The following is an 18,295-nucleotide window of genomic DNA, read 5'->3' as shown; positions in this document are numbered from 1 at the left end:
TTTTTACTTGGGGGCCAGGGCTCAGGGTTGGAACATCCATTGCAGTGTGTCATGCAACCTAGTTTTATTTACACCATCTCAGCAGCTATCTTAGAAATATAACTTTGCTCTGTGCTTCTCTGAGCATGCACTTCGTAGCCTATAGGCTATGGATAATTTGAATGTTTTCTTTTGTAAAGACCATTAATGCATGATGCATAGGCTAGGCGAAGCTATGTAGAGCGTTTTCGAAGGTGTAGCTAGGCTACAGGTTGATGCACATTAGGTACATCATGTGGGGGAAGAACTGTATTATTTAAGGAATGGTAAATACTTAAATGGCGAGCCTACATTTATTTATAGGAAAGAGCGCCTCTCCACCTTTGACCTGGATTACCATAGCAACAGGGACGCGTCAGGTCCTGCTAGGATTTGTCCATTGTAAGCAGTGTCATTATTAAACATATTTTTTTTCAACCTCCTTTATTAGCTAACCTTGATGATAAAGCAAATATAAAAACTGTAACATCAAATGTACAAGTATTTCCCGATAAAGTGTTTGTAAATAACAGGCTTACAAAATATAAATGGAACATGCCTGGCAACAGTAGTATCTGGTGAAATGGCGTCTGGTTACCTTGTGCTCGGTTTATTTTAGCTATTTGATTAGCAAGCTATATTCAATAACCGTTGACTGTGAATAGAAGTTCATTTTCAATAGAATAAATAACGTCATTGTTATATTTCAAAATGTCTGACTCAGAAGAGGACAGTCAAGATAAGCAACTTAAAATTGTAGTCATCGGGGACGGCGCATCAGGGAAGGTAAGGGATTTTCAAGCTAAATGAGATAGCAAGCTAACAGACAGACTTGATATTTTGAGTAGTGTTAATTTAGCTGGCTAGCTAGAAACATAACTATGTGGCTAATTGGGTAAATTACTTTGCAGTAGGTAACTTTAGCTCAGAAGTATCTTACAGAATTTTCATACATAGCAGCGTGTGCTATGCCAACGTTTTGGCTATGCTTGTTAGCTGTTTAGCTAGCCTTAGTTAACGTTAACTAGCTAGCTCTTCAGCCAGGTAGAAGGGAAAACATCACATTGGTTTGTCAGACAGGCAATGTTTGTTGTCGCATAACTATAGCCAATGATGCAATTTTTGGGGGTAATGTTAGTTACCGTCTTAATTTTGCACAACGGGCAGAGTAATGTTAATAGCTAGCTCTGGTCTGGGGTCGAAACGTTAGCTAGTTTACGACATGGAATCCAATCCCAGTTACTGTCAATAATAGGAACAGTGTCAACATACGGGACAATTAAGCCTGTGGTGCGCAACATGTTGCCTGGCCACAGACGGTGACAAGGGCCACGTTTGTAGAACGTCATCATTCTTGAAGGAGACCGAAGAAGTCGCAGCCTAATCTGCCACATTTAGGGCTGATGAGTTCAGTAGGCTAATATATTGCTCTGATAGAATCTATAGGCTATGTGTTCAAAAAAGGTTTGAGCAGCTGAGTGCATCAACATGCCTAAATGGGGTGAAAGTAGGAATATATTTATTCCTTGTACGGGACCTCCGATATACCACATTTTTGATGGGCATAATCATAGAATTACAAATAAGACTCGCCATTAATTCAATTTGATCTCTGTGGGCCTAGTCGTAAAAGATTTGTCTTAACTTTTTAAAATGTATTACCTTTTATTGTGGCATAAACACAACCAGTCATAATGTTTTTATTTAAGTCAAACAATCACGTCAAAGGGCATGTTCATCCACTCGCAACATACAGTATTTCCAGCCTCTAATGGAAAGAGACACAACACCAAAAAAGTGTATTGACATTTGCCAATTGTCATTAGGCAAGAATTTATGCATCCACTGCTGTCCTCACGTGTCTCGATGTTGGCCACTCATCTTTGCTTTGGCAAAATGTTGAGTCACATCACATTTTGGCGTGTAGGCTATACCACCCGTTTTCAAATCCATTCATTCATTTTCTATGCCTGTTGACATGCGGTAATGATAAGTGGTAAATAGCCTACAGTTTTCTGGACATTTGTTTTTCATTATTGTGATAGGCTCATGTTTTACCGGTACGCCGTATCTCAAAATATATGCTCCAATCTTCAATTCAGAATTGTTCAGAGGGAGATTGCCAAGGTGTTCACCAGATCCATAAACTGCTTCGAAGCATATTGGATTTAAATCTGTCATGAATCCTGTTAACCGTACCTGACCCTTAATCCAGGTTACATGTGCTTTTGGAGAGGTTTCTGAAGAGCTTTGGACCGTAGTACTCTGGTTGTCTAATGTTACTTTGTTAGCCACTGTTTACAGGTAGGCCACACAGGTGTGTGTGTGTGTGTGTGGAATACACAATAATTAAGTTGCTGTATTGCCTAGTACAAGGTGGCCTAACAGACTATCCTACATATAATGTTTAAAGCCTCTTTTCACAATCAATGTTGTAGGTCTAAGTTACAGGGAAATGATATGGGCCTCGGCCATTTGCTCACGCAGGCATAACATTCAATGTATATAAAATTGTGCCTAGAATGTAAAGCTTGATTGTTGAGTAGGAAAAAAAAGTGTAGCCTATATTTTAAAGCAAACCATTCCTTGCTCTATATTCAGGAGTGAATGTTCTCATTTGACTCCCTGCTGCATAAGCTGTGCTTTAACATGACGGCTGGGATCTTGCAGTAATGACCGTTTCCTTCATACGAACCAGCAGGGGACAAGTCTGTCTGCTGAAATGGGATTGATCTCGTTCCAGATTGCACACACCTAAGACTCAAATGGCGTTTATGGATTTCTTAGGCTTACACTGAAAGCTTATCATTTTCTTCTATTACATTTGGAATTGAACCAACTGTGGTAGAAGTTTAGTTGGAAGAGGCATGGAGAGTTGTGCACTGATAAAATGTTCAGGCGGCATCTGAATCTTTGTTGGGCGACTTGCTTGCTGTCAACAATGAGGCCAGTAATAAAACCAGTTACCATTATGGACACATTTTCTTTAAAACAAAAACTAGAAACTCAAACCTCACCTAAAACTTTTAACATTCTATGCATAGGCTTTAGACCCAGCCTAGACTGTTTTAAACTGTACATATTTGATGAGTCATTCATTCTCTTCTTGGTAGATATAGGCCTACATTTTCCAGACCTAGCCTACTTTGCAGAATAGCCTGAATGCAAATGCTCAGATTTATTTGAAAATACATTTTCATTTATTGGCAAATGGTTAATGAGACTGCTTGGTCTGCATGGTCATGATGCAGGTAACACAAATGTACCAACATTTGTCTTTGTCACAGCACAGACTGTTTGCAGCAAAGAGGTTGTCGTGACATTGCGGCAGCTGCAATGTTTCTTCTTCTCTGAATCCTGAAATGATTTGAGTGTGAATATGCTGCATTGATTTTAAGTGCATTTTGGCTTCACTCACCTGTATTGAAATAAACAAAATAAATAGAGCAATACATGTAGTTCTGCTGCTGTATGCGTTTTGTCTGCAGACTATTCTCCCACTGCACACAATAACACCTTATGTAGTTTAGTCACCCAACCAAAGTATTTTGTTCATTTTAAAATCCGGCAGACGTCAACTTGGTTGTAAAACTGACTAAAACCCAGTCGGTTGACTATTGACAAATTTTTCTAACACTTGATAAACAGGGCAAAGTAGAAATAGGCCTATAACAGTTAGGATCAGCTTGATCTCCCTCTTTTCATAAAGGACAAATGGTGGCTGCCTTCAAAGCAATGGGAACCCCAGAAAGGAGAGACATGGGCAGCAGCCTTAAAGGGTTAAAGAAGAAAGGGTCTAAACCATCTGATCCAGATGTTTTTTTGGGGGGTCAAGTTTAAGGAGCTCCTTTAGCACCTTGGACTCAGTAACTGCCTGCAGGGAGAAACTTTGTTGCTGGGCAGGGAAAAAGAGGGACAAGCATCGGGGATAGTCTCATTAGAAGGGCTGGGAGATGAGGAAATGTTGGATGGGCAAGGAGGCATGGCTGAGTTGAACAGGAATCCTGACTTAAATGAGTTGGTGATTAAAGAGCTCAGCCATGTGCTTGTCAGTAACATAATCAATATGAAGGGACATGGGCAGCTGTTAGGAGGGGGGTTTATTCTCTAGGTCTTTAACTGTTTTCCAGAACTTCTTGTGGTTAGACCCACAGAGAGAACTGCTCCTTAAAGTAACTAACTTTGGCCTTCCGGATAGCCTGAGTGCACTTCTCATTTACCTGAACAAGAGCCAGTCAGCCTGAGTGCACTTTTCATTTACCTGAACAAGAGCCAGTCAGCCTGAGTGCACTTACTTCTCATTTACCTGGTCAAGAGCTAGTCAGCCTGAGTGCACTTACTTCTCATTTACCTGGACAAGAGCCAGTCAGCCTGAGTGCACTTACTTCTCATTTACCTGAACAAGAGCCAGTCAGCCTGAGTGCACTTATTTCCCATTTACCTGGACAAGAGCCAGTCAGCCTGAGTGCACTTACTTCTCATTTACCTGAACAAGAGCCAGTCAGCCCGAGTGCACTTCTCATTTACCTGAACGAGAGCCAGTCAGCCTGAGTATGCATGTGCCGAGCCTTTCACCAAATGCAATTTTTGTGGTGGAGTAACTCTACAAGATCACGGTAGAACCAGGTGCTGAACCTGTTTTTTTAATTATAATTTTCTTTATGGGGTTGTGTTTGTTATCAATACCCCTGAAAATATCAAAAAAGAAGGTCCAAGTGTCTTCGACAGGGGATCAAGCTGATCCTATACCATATTAGAGGCCAGTTTATGAAGGAAGGCTTGTTCATTAAAGTTTTTTTTAGCAAGCGTCTATGACCAATCAGGACAGATCGTTTCACTGAGCAGCCATTCATAACACAGGCTGTAAAACTGTGATCACAGTAAACACCAGAATGATACCTATCAGGACTATTTGTGAGGATAACATCGATGAGAGTAGCCTTTTCTGGGTGTTTGGGAGTCATACCTTGTGGGATTGGTATTAATCTGAGATATATTTAGGGAGTTCCATTGCCTTAGGACTATTTATATGCCATTTATATGCCATTTAGCAGACGCTTTTATCCAAAGCGACTTACAGTCATGTGTGCATACATTCTACGTATGGGTGGTCCCGGGGATCGAACCCACTACCCTGGCGTTACAAGCGCCATGCTCTACCAACTGAGCTACAGAAGGACTAGGTCAGGTGATTTAAGCTTATCCCAGTTTAGGTCACCTAGCAGGACAAATTCAGACTTATAGTGTAAGGGGCCTTGAGAGCGCTTAGGGTAGGTAGGGCACAGGCCGGTGCTGATGGAGGACGATAGCACCCAGCAACAGTCAACAAAGAGCTATTTGAAAGTAATTCTTAAAACCAGCAAATCACCAAGTCTGTCCCCAAATAATTTGGAGACAACCGAGCACTGAAGGTGTTCCTTGGTAAAGATTGCCACTCCCCCACATTTGGAAGATCTGTCTTGCTGAAAAAAATTAACCAGAAAGGTTAACATCAGTATTCAAAACACTCTTCCTTAATTAGCCATGTCTCAGTAATGACCAACACATCTGGATTGGAGCTGTGAACCCACCCATTCAATTGATCCATTTTAGGTAATACGTTTCCAGTGTTAATGTGCAGTTAACCATTGAGGTTGAAACACTCAAGTTGACTTTCTCAGACCTTTTCTTCAATTCAAGATTTTAGATTCACAGGCTTAAGTTGAATGAATATATAAGGACACCGCAACCTATGTTGAAATAGCCAAGGGCATCTAATGAAAATCTGTCTTTCTGGTTAAGTCTCGAACACCTTTCCACATCTGGATTGTACAATATTTGTCCATTTATTTTAAAAAATCAAATAAAAATTTGTTTATCATCAGCTAGACAACCATTATCAGGTCAAGCATTTCGCTACACCAGCATTAACATCTGCTAACCATGTGTATGTGACCAATAACATTTGATTTGAACAGATTTAAGTCATCTGTAACTCGGCCACTCTTAACATTCACTGTCTTCTTGGTAAGCAACTCCAGTGTAGCTTTGACCTTGTGTTTTTAGGTTGTTGTCCTGCTGAAAGGTAAATTTGTCTCTGAGTCTGTTGGAAAGCAGACTGAACCAGGTTTTCCTCTATGGTTTTGCCTGTGCTTAGCTCTTTCTTTTTTTTAAATCCAGAAACTCCCCAGTCCTTAACAATTTACAAGCATACCCATAACATAATGCAGCCACCACTCTGCCTGAAAATATGGCGCATGATAATCTGTTCTATTGGATTTGCCCCAAGATAACACTTTGCCACACTTTCCTTTTCACTATTACTTTAGTGCATTGTTGCAAACAGGATGCATGTTTTGGATTTGAAAAGGAAACCTGTATAGAATTTTTAAAAATCTATCAATTAGGTTAGTATTGTGCATTAACTACATTGTTGTTGATCCATCTTCAGTTTTCTCCTATCACACCGTGAGCGGTTTCCTTCCTCTCCGGCAACTGAGGACGCCTGTATCTTTGTAGTGACTGGGGGTGTTGAGTCACCATCCAAAGTGTAATGAATAACTTCACCGTGCTCAAAGTGATATTCAATGTCTGCTTATTTCTACCCAACAACCAATAGGTGCCCTTTGCGAGGCATTGGAAAACCTCCCTGGTCTTTGTAGTTGATCTGTATTTGAAATTCACTGCTCGACCAAGGGGACCATACAGATACGTTTTGTCACATGCACAAGTACAGTGAAATGCCTTTCTTGCTCCAAACCCAACGATACAGTAATCAAATCAATGCAATACTAAAAATAACATAAGGTACGACAAACAAGGCAAGAAATACCATTAAGAACACAAGAATGTAGATAAGCATACTATATACAGGCTCAGTCTGTTCCAAATACCATATTTACAATGTGCAGGGATACTGGAGGGATGGAGGTAGATACCGTAGGTATAGGAGTAAGGCGACAGGGATACTCGAGTGATGGAGGTAGATACTGTAGGTATAGGAGTAAGGTGACTAGGCATCAGAATATATGCTAAACAGAGTAGCAGCAGCATATGTGATTATCTGTGTGTGTGTGTGTGTGTGTGTGTGTGTGTGAGAGAAAATGATTCAGTTTGTGGAATGTTGGGAGTGTTAGTGTGAGTGAAATGTTGGGAGTGTTAGTGTGAGTGAGTATGTAGAGTCCTGTGTGTGCATAGACGGTGCACAAATAAAAGGGTCAACATTGTTAGCTATTTAGCACTCTTATTGTTTTGGAATAGAAGCTGTTCAGGAGCCTGTTGGTGTCAGACTTGAGATTGAGATATGTGTGTAAACACTCCAGCCAGCTGGTCTGGGCATGCTCTGAGGATACGGCTTGGGATACTGTCTGGGCCGGCAGCCTAGCAATGGTTAACACACTTAATTAAATGTCTTACTTACATCGGCCATGGAGAACGAGAGCCCATAGTCCTTGGTAGTGGGCCGCGGCGGTGGCACTGTGTTATCCTCAAAGCGGGCGAAAAAGGTGTTTAGCTTGTCTGGAAGCAAGACGTCGGTGTCCCAGACGTGGCTGGTTTTCCCTTTGTAGTCCGTGATTATCTGTAGACCCTGCCACAAACGGCTCGTGTCTGAGCCATTGAAATGCAACTCCACTTTGTCTGATTGTTTGATTGCTTTACGGAGGGAATAATTACACTGTTTGTATTCGACCATATTCCCAGTCACCTTGCCATGGTTAAATGCAGTGGTTCATGCTCTCAATTTTGCACAAATGCTGCCACTGTCCACGGTTTATGGTTTGGGTAGATTTTAATAGTCACAGTGGGAACAACGTCCCCTATACACTTCCTGATGAACTCTGTCACTGTGTCCGTATATCCGTCAATGTTATTCTCTGAGGCAACCCAGAACTTAACCCAGTCCGCCTGATCAAAGCAATCTTGAAGCATGGATTCCAATTGGACAGACCAGCATTGAATAGACCTTAGCACTGGTACTTCCTGTCTGTGTTTCTACCTATGGGAAGGGAGGAGCAGAATGGAGTCGTGATCTCAATCATTCAAAGGTATTTATCAAGTCCTTTTTTACATCAGCAGATTCAGCTATACAGAAACCCAGCCTAAAACCCCAAACGGCAAGTAATGCAGATGTAGAAGCATGGTGGCTAGGAAAAACTCCTTAGAAAAGGCTGGAACCTAGAAATAAACCTAGAGAGGAACCAGGCTCTGAAGGGTGGCCAGTCCTCTTCTGGCTGTTCCGGGTGAAGAGGAACCAGGCTCTTAGGGGTGGCCAGTCCTCTTCTGGCTGTTCCGGGTGAAGAGGAACCAGGCTCTGAGGGGTGTCCAGTCCTCTTCTGGCTGTTCCGGGTGAAGAGGAACCAGGCTCTTAGGGGTGGCCAGTCCTCTTCTGGCTGTTCTGGGTGAAGAGGAACCAGGCTCTGAGGGGTGTCCAGTCCTCTTCTGGCTGTTCTGGGTGAAGAGGAACCAGGCTCTGAGGGGTGGCCAGTCCTCTTCTGGCTGTTCCGTGTGAAGAGGAACCAGGCTCTGAGGGGTGGCCAGGCCTCTACTGGCTGTTCCGGGTGAAGTACATAGCCACTTAAGGCCAGATTGTTCTTCAAGATGTTCAAATGTTCATAGACGACCAGCAAGGACAAATAATAATCACAGTGGTTGTAGAGGGTGCAACAGGTCAGTACCTCAGGAGTAAATGTCAGTTGCCTTTTTGTAGCCGAGCATTGAATTCGAGACATCAGGTGCGGTAGAGAGCAACAGCAGGTCCGGGACAAGATGGCACATCCGGTGAACAGGTCAGGGTTCCCTAGCCGCAGACAGAACATTTGAAACTGGAGCAGCAGCAAGACCAGGTGAACTGGGGACAGCCAGGAGTCATCAGGCCAGGTCTTGGAGCAGCTTCTGGGATGAGTTCAATTGCCCTGGGGTGTACAAACAAAGGATCCAGTTTGGGAAAGTGGTATTTCTGGTCGTAATGCTGGTGATTTACCACCGCTCTGATATCGGCTGTATGTAATAACAGTGTTCTGGGCTAATAATGGAAGAGAACACAGGAAAAAATATATATATATATATTGCAAAGTTGCTTAGAAGCTAGAAGCAGAGCTGCCATGTCTGTCGGCGCCATGTGAACGAGGGCAGTACTGTTGCCAATTAAGATTCTCTCTATGTTGCAGCTGTATAACTGAGGATTTGAGGGCCCATGCCAAATGTTTTCAACCTCTTGAGGGGGGAAGAGGTTTTGTCTTCATGCACCTTGCACGTGCAGACCACTTTTATGTCCTTAGTGATTTGGACATTGAGGAACTTGAAGCTCTCGACCCGTTCCACTGCAGCACGCCCCCCTGGAGGGTGGGGAATTAACACCAGCCACCAGCCAAATGCTGGTAGATTTTAGTATTGACTGGTAGAATTGACTGGTGGTCGTACAAAACATTTGGGAGCAGTTTGTGAATGTGTCAGCCAGCACTGGAAGAAAGAATCTCAATGTTACAGTGGTGAAAAGCGGGGTGGGGTACAGCATAGGAGAACAAATGCTATAAATTTGTAGAGGCAGGTCAAATTTGGGTGGCCAAAAAGTATATTCCCCGCTCTGCCCTCCTGTTTCCTGTCGTCCAGCTGAATTCATAATTGTAAGTGTGGGATTCAGAGATGAGGTAGTCATTAAAAAGTCATGTTAAACACTGTTATTGCACAGAGTGAGTCCATGCGACCTTATTATGTGCCTTGTTAATCACATTTTTACTCCAACATATTTAGGCTTGCTATAACAAAGGGTTTGAACACTTCAGATTTGCATTTGTAATGAATGTTTTAACAGTTTGAAGAACGTAATTCCACTTTGACATTGTGGGGTATAAATGTAACATTTTATGTTCAGGCTGTAACACACCTTTCTGAAGGCGCTCTATGTAGATGGCAGGTTTAATTGTAGTCCCCTGTGCCTTCCCTTTTGGTGTGTTCCATATGACGATTCTTCTTTTATTTTTGACCTATTGCTGGCATAACTTGAAATATCTCTGAAAATAAATGGTGGTAGATTTTCACATAAGTGAATGCTCTGTGAATGTAAAGAAACAATTCCTAAAAAATTATGACCTTTTTTTTAGTGATATTCAAGTAGTAAATACAATGGAAGTGCTCCTGTTTCAATATTCCTCTGTTTATGTAAGCACATTGCTCTAAAGATGGCTAATCCAGCAAAATGAATTTAACATGGCATGTCAAGTCTGTTTTATGTGAATCACATTTGTTTTCAGACAAGCCTAACTTAAGTGACATGGAGTTCTGGATTTCTTGTGGCGATTAGAGGCTGTAGTCCAGATGCATTCCGTGTCTACCCAAACACCTGTTTTATCTGTTAGTTGGGGGTTGACAGTTTAAGACAGCAGAGTTGTAATTGCTTTAGCTCATCTCATACTAATTACAATGGCTCGGGTAAACGTCATCCCATAAAAAAATATTTATTGAGAAAAGTCATAGGCCCACGTCATTTGCAGTTAAGGAACAGGCCTGGTTGTCATACAGAACACCACTCCAACACTCAAGCTTGTTCATAAGGCTTGAAATTCAATGAATTTAGTCATTCGCTTAGCATGATTTCTCTCTGTTTCAGACGTCCCTCACCACCAGGTTTGCACAGGAGGCCTTTGGGAAACAATACAAACAAACCATTGGCCTTGATTTCTTTCTGAAGAGAATAACTCTGCCAGGTAAGACCCCTTCATCCTTTAGGATTGCTGGCCTGCTCTGTACCACACCACAGATACAGGCATACATTTGCACATGCATGTACACACACGGTAACACGCGCACAAACGGAACTTTACCTGTTATAGGCACACTGATCAAATCAACGTTTATTTGTTGCGTGTGCCGTGCGCAGTGAAATGCTTACTTACAGGCTCTAACCAATAGTGCAAAAAAGGTATTCCGTGAACAATAGGTAACTAAAGAAATAAAACGACAGTAAATGGACAGTGAAAAATAACTGTAGCGATGCTATAAAAGTAGCGAGGCTACATACAGACACCGGTTAGTCAGGCTGATTTTGAGGTAGTATGTACATGTAGGTATGGTTTTAAGTGACTATGCATACAGTGGGGCAAAAAAGTATTTAGTCAGCCACCAATTGAGCAAGTTCTCCCACTTAAAAAGATGAGAGAGGCCTGTAATTTTCATCATAGGTACACTTCAACTATGACAGACAAAATTAGAAGACAAAAATCCAGAATCACATTGTAGGATTTTTTAAAAATGAAATTTAAAATTATGGTGGAAAATAAGTATTTGATCAATAACAAAAGTTTATCTCAATACTTTTTCATTGCCAGCAAAGGGTATATAAGAGGTTAAATGTTTTCTGTAAGTCTTCACAAGGTTTTCACACACTGTTGCTGGTATTTTGGCCCATTCCTCCATGCATTCCTCCACCCTACATGTAGACCAGTCGAACGCCAATCCCGCCTCATCTCTTTCATCAAATCAAATCAAATCAAATTTATTTATATAGCCCTTCGTACATCAGCTGATATCTCAAAGTGCTGTACAGAAACCCAGCCTAAAACCCCAAACAGCAAACAATGCAGGTGTAAAAGCACGGTGGCTAGGAAAAACTCCCTAGAAAGGCCAAAACCTAGGAAGAAACCTAGAGAGGAACCGGGCTATGTGGGGTGGCCAGTCCTCTTCTGGCTGTGCCGGGTAGAGATTATAACAGAACATGACCAAGATGTTCAAATGTTCATAAATGACCAGCATGGTCAAATAATAATAAGGCAGAACAGTTGAAACTGGAGCAGCAGCACAGTCAGGTGGACTGGGGACAGCAAGGAGCCATCATGTCAGGTAGTCCTGGGGCACGGTCCTAGGGCTCAGGTCCTCCGAGAGAGAGAAAGAAAGAGAGAATTAGAGAGAGCATATGTGGGGTGGCCAGTCCTCTTCTGGCTGTGCCGGGTGGAGATTATAACAGAACGTGGCCAAGATGTTCAAATGTTCATAAATGACCAGCATGGTTGAATAATAGTAAGGCAGAACAGTTGAAACTGGAGCAGGAGCATGGCCAGGTGGACTGGGGACAGCAAGGAGTCCTCATGTCAGGTAGTCCTGGGACATGGTCCTAGGGCCCAGGCCAGTTGAAACTGGAGCAGCAGCATGGCCATGTGGACTGGGGACAGCAAGGAGTCATCATGTCAGGTAGTCCTGGGGCATGGTTCTAGGGCTCAGGTCCTCCGAGAGAGAGAAAGAAAGAGAGAAGGAGAGAATTAGAGAACGCACACTTAGATTTACACAGGACACCGAATAGGACAGGAGAAGTACTCCAGATAAACAAACTGACCCTAGCCCCCCGACACAAACTACTGCAGCATAAATACTGGAGGCTGAGACAGGAGGGGTCAGGAGACACTGTGGCCCCATCCGAGGACACCCCGGACAGGGCCAAACAGGAAGGATATAACCCCACCCACTTTGCCAAAGCACAGCCCCCACACCACTAGAGGGAAATCTTCAACCACCAACTTACCATCCTGAGACAAGGCCGAGTATAGCCCACAAAGATCTCCGACACGGTACAACCCAAGGGGGGAACCCAGACAGGCCGACCACAACAGTGAATCAACCCCCCAGGTGACGCATCCCCCCCCAGGGACGGCACGAGAGAGCCCCAGCAAGCCAGTGACTCAGCCCCGTAACAGGGTTAGAGGCAGAGAATCCCAGTGGAAAAGGGGAACCGGCCAGGCAGAGACAGCAAGGGCGGTTCGTTGCTCCAGAGCCTTTCCGTTCACCTTCCCACTCCTGGGCCAGACTACACTCAATCATATGACCCACTGAAGAGATGAGTCTTCAGTAAAGACTTAAAGGTTGAGACCGAGTTTGCGTCTCTGACATGGGTAGGCAGACCGTTCCATAAAAATGGAGCTCTATAGGAGAAAGCCCTGCCTCCAGCTGTTTGCTTAGAAATTCTAGGGACAATTAGGAGGCCTGCGTCTTGTGACCGTAGCGTACGTATAGGTATGTACGGCAGGACCAAATCAGAGAGGTAGGTAGGAGCAAGCCCATGTAATGCTTTGTAGGTTAGCAGTAAAACCTTGAAATCAGCCCTTGCTTTGACAGGAAGCCAGTGTAGAGAGGCTAGCACTGGAGTAATATGATCACAATTTTTGGTTCTAGTCAGGATTCTAGCAGCCGTATTTAGCACTAACTGAAGTTTATTTAGTGCTTTATCCGGGTAGCCGGAAAATAGAGCATTGCAGTAGTCTAACCTAGAAGTGACAAAAGCATGGATTAATTTTTCTGCATCATTTTTGGACAGAAAGTTTCTGATTTTTGCAATGTTACGTAGATGGAAAAAGCTGTCCTCGAAATGGTCTTGATATGTTCTTCAAAAGAGAGATCAGGGTCCAGAGTAACGCCGAGGTCCTTCACAGTTTTATTTGAGACGACTGTACAACCATTAAGATTAATTGTCAGATTCAACAGAAGATCTCTTTGTTTCTTGGGACCTAGAACAAGCATCTCTGTTTTGTCCGAGTTTAATAGTAGAAAGTTTGCAGCCATCCACTTCCTTATGTCTGAAACACATGCTTCTAGCGAGGGCAATTTTGGTGCTTCACCATGTTTCATTGAAATGTACAGCTGTGTGTCATCCGCATAGCAGTGAAAGTTTACATTATGTTTTCGAATAACATCCCCAAGAGGTAAAATATATAGTGAAAACAATAGTGGTCCTAAAACAGAACCTTGAGGAACACCGAAATGTACAGTTGATTTGTCAGAGGACAAACCATTCACAGAGACAAACTGATATCTTTCCGACAGATAAGACCTAAACCAGGCCAGAACATGTCCGTGTAGACCAATTTGGGTTTCCAATCTCTCCAAAAGAATGTGGTGATCGATGGTATCAAAAGCAGCACTAAGGTCTAGGAGCACGAGGACAGATGCAGAGCCTCGGTCCGATGCCATCAAAATGTCATTTACCACCTTCACAAGTGCCGTCTCAGTGCTATGATGGGGTCTAAAACCAGACTGAAGCATTTCGTATACATTGTTTGTCTTCAGGAAGGCAGTGAGTTGCTGCGCAACAGCCTTCTCTAAAATCTTTGAGAGGAATGGAAGATTCGATATAGGCCGATAGTTTTTTATATTTTCTGGGTCAAGGTTTGGCTTTTTCAAGAGAGGCTTTATTACTGCCACTTTTAGTGAGTTTGGTACACATCCAGTGGATAGAGAGCCGTTTATTATGTTCAACATAGGAGGGCCAAGCACAGGAAGCAGCTCTTTCAGTAGTTTAGTTGGAATAGGGTCCAGTATACAGCTTGAAGGTTTAGAGGCCATGATTATTTTCATCATTGTGTCAAGAGATATAGTACTAAAACACTTGAGCGTCTCTCTTGATCCTAGGTCCTGGCAGAGTTGTGCAGACTCAGGACAACTGAGGTTTGGAGGAATACGCAGGTTTAAAGAGGAGTCCGTAATTTGCTTTCTAATAATCATAATCTTTTCCTCAAAGAAGTTCATGAATTTATCACTGCTAAAGTGCAAGTCATCCTCTCTTGGGGAATGCTGCTTTTTAGTTAGCTTTGCCACAGTATCAAAAAGGAATTTCGGATTGTTCTTATTTTCCTCAATTAAGTTAGAAAAATAGGACGATCGAGCAGCAGTAAGGGCTCTTCGGTACTGCACGGTACCATCCTTCCAAGCTAGTCGGAAGACTTCCAGTTTGGTGTGGCGCCATTTCCGTTCCAATTTTCTGGAAGCTTGCTTCAGAGCTCGGGTATTTTCTGTGTACCATGGAGCTAGTTTCTTATGAGACATTTTTTTAGTTTTTAGGGGTGCAACTGCATCTAGGGTATTGCGCAAGGTTAAATTGAGATCCTCAGTTAGGTGGTTAACGGATTTTTGTCCTCTGGCGTCCTTGGGTAGGCAGAGGGAGTCTGGAAGGGCATCAAGGAATCTTTGTGTTGTCTGTGAATTTATAGCACGACTTTTGAAGTTCCTTGGTTGGGGTCTGAGCAGATTATTTGTTGCAATTGCAAACGTAATAAAATGGTGGTCTGATAGTCCAGGATTATGAGGAAAAACATTAAGATCCACAACATTTATTCCATGGGACAAAACTAGGTCCAGCGTATGACTGTGAGAGTGAGTGGGTCCAGAGACATGTTGGACAAAACCCACTGAGTCGATGATGGCTCCAAAAGCATTTTGGAGTGGGTCTGTGGACTTTTCCATGTGAATATTAAAGTCACCAAAGATTAGAATATTATCTGCAATGACTACAAGGTCTGATAGGAATTCAGGGAACTCAGTGAGAAACGCTGTATATGGCCCAGGAGGCCTGTAAACAGTAGCTATAAAAAGTGATTGAGTAGGCTGCATAGATTTCATGACTAGAAGCTCAAAAGACGAAAACGTCATTTTTTTTTTGTAAATTGAAATTTGCTATCGTAAATGTTAGCAACACCTCCGCCTTTGCGGGATGCACGGGGATATGGTCACTAGTGTAGCCAGGAGGTGAGGCCTCATTTAACACAGTAAATTCATCAGGCTTAAGCCATGTTTCAGTCAGGCCAATCACATCAAGATTATGATCAGTGATTAGTTCATTGACTATAATTGCCTTTGAAGTAAGGGATCTAACATTAAGTAGCCCTATTTTGAGATGTGAGGTATCATGATCTCTTTCAGTAATGACAGGAATGGAGGTGGTCTTTATCCTAGTGAGATTGCTAAGGCGAACACCGCCATGTTTAGTTTTGCCCAACCCAGGTCGAGGCACAGACACGGTCTCAATGGTGATAGCTGAGCTGACTACACTAACTATGCTAGTGGCAGACTCCACTATGCTGGCAGGCTGGCTAATAGCCTGCTGCCTGGCCTGCACCCTATTTCATTGTGGAGCTAGAGGAGTTAGAGCCCTGTCTATGTTGGCAGATAAGATGAGAGCACCCCTCCAGCTAGGATGGAGTCCGTCACTCCTCAGCAGGTCAGGCTTGGTCCTGTTTGTGGGCGAGTCCCAGAAAGAGGGCCAATTATCTACAAATTCTATCTTTTGGGAGGGGCAGAAAACAGTTTTCAACCAGCGATTGAGTTGTGAGACTCTGCTGTAGAGCTCATCACTCCCCCTAACTGGGAGGGGGCCAGAGACAATTACTCGATGCCGACACATCTTTCTAGCTGATATGCACGCAGAAGCTATGTTGCGCTTGGTGATCTCTGACTGTTTCATCCTAACATCATTGGTGCCGACGTGGATAACAATATCTCTATACTCTCTACACTCGCCAGTTTTAGCTTTAGCCAGCACCATCTTCAGATTAGCCTTAACGTCGGTAGCCCTGCCCCGGGTAAACAGTGTATGATCGCTGGATGATTCGCTTTAAGTCTAATACTGCGGGTAATGGAGTCGCCAATGACTAGAGTTTTCAATTTGTCAGAGCTAATGGTGGGAAGCTTCGGCGTCTCAGACCCCGTAACGGGAGGAGTAGAGACCAGAGAAGACTCGGCCTCTGACACCGACCCGCTGCTTAATGGGGAGAACCGGTTGAAAGTTTCTGTCTGCTGAATGAGCGACACCGGTTGAGCGTTCCTACAGCATTTCCTTCCAGAAACCGTGAGAAAGTTGTCCGGCTGCGGGGACTGTGCCAGGGGATTTATACTACTATCTGTACTTACTGGTGGCACAGACGCTGTTTCATCCTTTCCTACACTGAAATTACCCTTGCCTAACGATTGCGTCTGAAGCTGGGCTTGCAGTACAGCTATCCTCGCCGTAAGGCGAGCACAGCGGCTGCAATTAGAAGGCATCATGTTAATGTTACTACTTAGCTTCGGCTGTTGGAGGTCCTGACGAATCGTGTCCAGATAAAGCGTCCGGAGTGAAAAAGTCGAGGAAAAAATAAATATATGAACGGTAATTAAAAAGTGAAACCCGTAAAGTTGTCAGGTAGCAAAATAGGTTGGCAACAAAACGCACAGCAATTTGGCATGTTGGCAGAACAATCCGTGCCTCTATCATACAGTACGCTTTTCGTTTTCATAGGCTACCTAGCTAAAATTCTTGCTAGATGATCCAGAAGAAGATTGGGAGAATGTCATATGGTGATGAAACCAAAATATAACTTTTTGGTAAAAACTCAACTCGTCGTGTTTGGAGGACAAAGAATGCTGAGTTGCATCCAAAGAACACCATACCTACTGTGAAGCATGGGGGGTGCTAGAGCATTGTATCTGGGTGCTAGAGCCGTCACTATATACCCTGGTTTGATTCCTGGCTGTATCACATTCGGCCATGATTGGGAGACCCATAGGGCGGCGCACAATTGGACCAGCGTCGTCCGGGTTTGGCCGGGGTAGGCCGTTATTGTAATAAAATGTGTCCTTAATTGACTTGCCTCGTTAAATAAAATATAATATGCTGCAGTGTCAGACTTTAATTATCTTAAATACTGTTTATGCATATCTACAAGTATTTAGACATTCTTAAAGTAGCCTTAATTAGTTTGCCAATCTTAGGTTGTGCCGAAGTTTACTTTTGAATTGTTTTACACAAGGGATTAGAATTTCTCAATTTCTTTGCAAATTGTTTAAAAATATGTAGAATTTTGTATTTCCTTCCCTAGCGTTTCAGGGTAGAACCAAACCGTTTTGTTCCTTAGGTTATCTCAAGATTGACGGTTTCTTTCTTGGTACCACCACATTGTGGAGAGTCTGCCCCTTCTCAACCTTATTCATTCTGAAAGCTGTTGTCTCTAGAGCAAACACCAGGCTTTTCCCCTCCATGAAGCCAATGCACAGCTTATGTCCAGAGGGGTGAGCCTTACATTCTGTGGGCACAGTACAGTGTAAATACATTTGAGTATTTTATATTTATCATTCTTTTATATTCATATAATTTAATAGTATAATGGCGATGGAGGGGATGGCTGACGTTTTATGGGCTCCTAACCAAATGTGCTATTTTTTTTTCTTCATTTTGTACGTAATGTTGCTGCTACCGTCTTATGACATCAGAACAGCGATTACTAATATATATACTCACTTCGAACTGGACAAATATTTTTTTCTTTAATGAATCCGATAGGAAGGATATACTGCTTTGTCAAGATGAGGCCCAAATCCCCGTCATCAGCTTGAAGAAAAGGGGGGAGGAGGGCGGGGTGCCTTATAAGAATTCGCCGATGAGGGTAGTGGTGGTTTACCTAATCAGCATTATTGGCCAACGTACAATCATTGGAAAACGAACTGGATTATCTACGATATAAGACTACCCTACCAAAGGGAAATTAAGGACTGTAATATCTTATGT

At 43.0% G+C, this 18,295-nt stretch overlaps 1 protein-coding gene across 2 annotated transcripts in view; it reads left to right on the top strand.

Moving 5' to 3' along the window:
• The first annotated feature begins 475 nt into the window (after positions 1–475).
• LOC123998668 (ras-related protein Rab-28) overlaps positions 476–18,295 on the top strand; it is a 77,092-nt gene continuing 59,272 nt past the window's right edge. The window contains exons 1-2 of one of the 2 annotated variants that reach the window (XM_046303762.1): positions 476–804; positions 10,604–10,700. In XM_046303762.1, the coding sequence (XP_046159718.1) occupies positions 730–804; positions 10,604–10,700 (172 nt within the window). In that variant the 5' untranslated portion in view covers positions 476–729. The remainder of the gene's footprint in view (positions 805–10,603; positions 10,701–18,295) is intronic. The other variant, XM_046303760.1, reaches the window with a different exon arrangement.

Source organism: Oncorhynchus gorbuscha, linkage group LG16, assembly GCF_021184085.1.
Source record: "Oncorhynchus gorbuscha isolate QuinsamMale2020 ecotype Even-year linkage group LG16, OgorEven_v1.0, whole genome shotgun sequence".
Taxonomy (NCBI): domain Eukaryota; kingdom Metazoa; phylum Chordata; class Actinopteri; order Salmoniformes; family Salmonidae; genus Oncorhynchus; species Oncorhynchus gorbuscha.
This window is presented reverse-complemented; position numbering and strand designations above follow the sequence as displayed.